This window comes from Plasmodium cynomolgi, chromosome 1 (assembly GCF_000321355.1).
Source record: "Plasmodium cynomolgi strain B DNA, chromosome 1, whole genome shotgun sequence".
Classification (NCBI taxonomy): Eukaryota; Apicomplexa; class Aconoidasida; order Haemosporida; family Plasmodiidae; genus Plasmodium; species Plasmodium cynomolgi.
In genome coordinates this window covers 308,372-311,963 of record NC_020396.1, presented here as the reverse complement: position 1 = coordinate 311,963, position 3,592 = coordinate 308,372, and the positions used below count along the sequence as shown (strand labels likewise).

General features: G+C 42.4%; 1 protein-coding gene across 1 annotated transcript; it reads right to left on the bottom strand.

The window, feature by feature from the left end:
• Positions 1-515: 515 nt before the first annotated feature.
• On the bottom strand, positions 516-3,197 carry PCYB_011590 (cloroquine resistance associated protein Cg4; the record flags this gene model as incomplete). The annotated part of the gene is made up of 2 exons (XM_004220665.1): positions 516-2,813; positions 2,847-3,197. The coding sequence occupies 2 exons, from the start codon at positions 3,195-3,197 to the stop codon at positions 516-518; spliced, it is 2,649 nt and encodes an 882-aa protein (XP_004220713.1).
• Positions 3,198-3,592: the final 395 nt, after the last annotated feature.

Sequence of the window (3,592 nt, the reverse complement as noted above, 5' to 3'; positions counted from 1 at the left end):
TGAAACTCACATGTGCACAGAACTCACATGTTCACACAGATCTCACATGTACATGCATCTGCAGACACCCCGCGCGGCTGCAACTATCATAGGCATATATATAATCACTCGTTTATGAAGGCAAAAAAAAAAAAGGGACACATTTCCATATATGTGCCTTGTAGCGAGGGGGCGGAAGGCCGAGCCGCAGGGGCGAGACCTCCCCGATGATCCTAACCGTTTATACAAAATGGCACGCTATGCTGTAAAGCGGTGTGACACGCTGGTCTGCTGCGCAGTGCGAACGCGTCAAAAATAATCTGCGAGTGGGGGAGTTTGGGAGTGTTACGGTTTTTCCCTCTGTCCTGCTCCCCCTTCTTCGGCCTCCCCAAATTAGGTATCCTTCTCCTCGCCTCCCCAATTAGATATCCTCCTCCTCGCCTCCCCAATTGGGTATCCTTCTCCTCGCCTCCCCAATTGGGTATCCTCCTCCTCGCCTCCCCAATTAGATATCCTTCTCCTCCTCGCCTCCCCAGTTAGATATCCTTCTCCTCCGCGCTCCCCGCGTTGTCCTTGTTCGTGGAGTTATCCGTCTCGTCGGTCTCCTTGGCGTCCTTATTATTATCCTTCTCAACACTATCGTCGGCATCCTTTCTATCGGCCTGCTGCTGTTTCTTCTTTTCCTTTTCCATTTTCTCCCTCTCCTGTTTTTCCTGCTTCTCCTTCTCCTTCTGCTTGGCTAATTCTTCTGCCTCAAGTTTGGAGAAATGCTTCTGCGCCATCTGTGTGACTTCGTTAAATTCGTTTTCTATATCTTTCAGGGTATACAGTGGTGCCTCGTACAAGGCCTGCTTCATCTCCTTCTCCTGCATGGCGTTCAAATGGTCCAATAACTTAGTCGTCCTCGCAATAATTTTCTGACTTTCCTCAGATGGTCTCTTATCGCACTGTGCAATTATATTCTGCAAATGGTTCAAAATGTTACCCAAGTTTTTCTCTTTTGCAGTATACGTATCATATTTATATATGATGTCTTTTACCCTATCCCTAATTTGTTCTTTTTTTTTTATAAAGGCATTTTTATTTTCATCAATATTATCATAGATCCAATTTTCGCAATCATCTAGGGCTAACAAAATGGAGTCCCTCTCATCTTCCATCACAAAATCTTTGTACATTTCGTTAAGTCTGTTTCTCGTTTCGTATATGATAGTTTCTAATTCGTTTATATTTTTCAACCTTTCTGCTTCTTGCATATCACTGTGTTGCATGTTAATTTCTGCTTCACTGAAGTTGTAAATATCTTTGGTACTGTACGATCCTGGAGCTCCGATTATTTCGATTGGTAAAGTGGTATAACACGTTTGCACTTTTCCTTCTTCTCCTTTTTTTAGTTCTGCTTTGTTTCCACTTTGATGAGATGGGGTTGCAGTTCCATTCATGGTTGTTCCTTCGTTGTTGTTTTCTTTCCCTTTATTTGATTCATCTTCGTTTGTTTTATTATCCTTCCCATCAGTATCCCCTTCATTTGAAGCATCTGCGCTTCCTGCCCCACCACCTGCTGCATCTCCCTTTTGTATATCTTTTTTCTCCTCACTTTTTTTTTTATCCTCCTTAGATTTAATCACCGTCTTGGACACTGTCTGTGCACCTAAAAAGGTGAAGGTATCACTCTCCGAAAAAGTTGTCATTACATGTGATTCAACTAACTTGTCATTTTTTTCATTTACTTTAATGAGACAGGACCCTAACTCTTTAATACAATGTGGTGGTAAGTCTGGACTATCCTCATAGTATGCAGTTACTTTGATATGTCCCTTCTCCGGAATGACTACTTTCTTCACCTTCTTCTTTAATGAATCTGTGTCATACAATCTCTCCACTTTTGACTTAGATGGATCATTAACGTTATGCCATTCGACACTAATAGGATGTGTCACTCTCTCTATGCATTCGTATTCCTTCACTTTGTAATGCTTGCTAATCATGGCTCCTGAGAGGACACACCCTCTAGCGACGGATTCATCCGCAATTAACGTTTTGGATAATGGCTTGTCGAAATATTGTTGCAGAAATTTTTGTATAAATGGAATTCTGGTAGAACCTCCTAAAATTTCAATCGACTGTACATCTGCGATGTTCAGTTTGCTTACTTGCATAGCTTTATTTAATAAGGATTTCAATTTGGAAAGAAAGAATGGTGCACACAATTCTTCAAAATTATCTCTACTAATGAATCCTTGACAGTCTAGGTCTTCATAAAGACACTCTACATGTATAGACGTTTCGTTATTCGCTGAGAGGATTTTCTTCGTCTTCACTGCAACGTCTTGTAGTTTCACCCTTATCTTATTGTCAATCTGACTCGTTTCATTGTTGGACGTCACAAAATATGGGTTCAGTTTCCCCGTTCCCATTTCACACAGATCTGTTGACCTTACCTTATATAACGGATTCATTTTATGCGAATTTACAAACACGTTGTTAATGTACTTAATGAGCTCATTATCGATATTCCTTCCTCCCAAATTCGTATCCGCCACATCACTCAAAATTTCACATTTATTGGAGAAAAAACGGGCAACACACACACATGTGTTGGCATACCCTATATTAACAAACACAACTACTGACCCAACGTCATTTTTAAATTCTTTCATTCTGTACATTCCATAATCCAAAGCGACAGCTGTGTTATCGCTTATAATTCTCAAAGCATTCACGTTAATAATTTTTGTCGCTGCGATGAGACATTCCTTTTGGCTGTTTGTAAAAGTAGGGGGGTAAGATAAAACAATTTCGTTGCATTCTTTTCCTATATATTTTTCTGCTAACTTGATTAAAAAAAAGAGGAGAGCTGATAGTACCCTCACGACACTTATGTCCACCTTTTCCTTTTTATATTCAACCTGGTATCCCAAGTAGTTATGCTCACAAGGGACTATATTGCCAAAGGATTCACTCAATTCTATGTCGTCTTGGTCAGCCTGCTCTGCTAACTTCCCAATAAGATTTTTTATATTCCTACATGTATTCCTAAAGTTAGACTTCACCTTCGCTAGTGCATTGTCTCCAATTAACCTCTCCTTCTCCGTGAACGCCACCATGGTGGGCGTCAGCCTCTCCGACACATCGTTCCGCACGATGTTGATGGCTCCCTTGTTGATGGCTGCAACCACGGAGTTATCATTTCCTATGTCGATTCCGAGCACTGACATAGTTTCTGCGGCTGGGGCGGGAACAGGTGGGTGCGCTTCCAGCGATGTGGAGGCGGCGGGTGGGCAGTAGTCCTTAAGCGGGAAGCGGTGAACGTGCGGGGGGTGTGCCTCACATGCACAGCACGTGCATGACGTACCCTTTCACGCGCAGGGTTATGTTCTGTGGCCAATCTTGGGCAAATCCAAAAGGTCAAAAGGTCAAAAGGCCAAAAGGTCAAAAGGTCAAAAGCCCCAAATCACTTCCTCTATATGCCGCTTGTGCCTCGTGCAGTGGCTCTTCCTGCCGCTTTGCTCTCTAGGCTGCGTCGCCCTTCTTGTTCTTTCTGCTTTTTGTTTTTTTTTCTCAACGGGTTGTTCTTGGTCCCTGTAGGTATCTCCCTTAAGGCAAAAAAAAA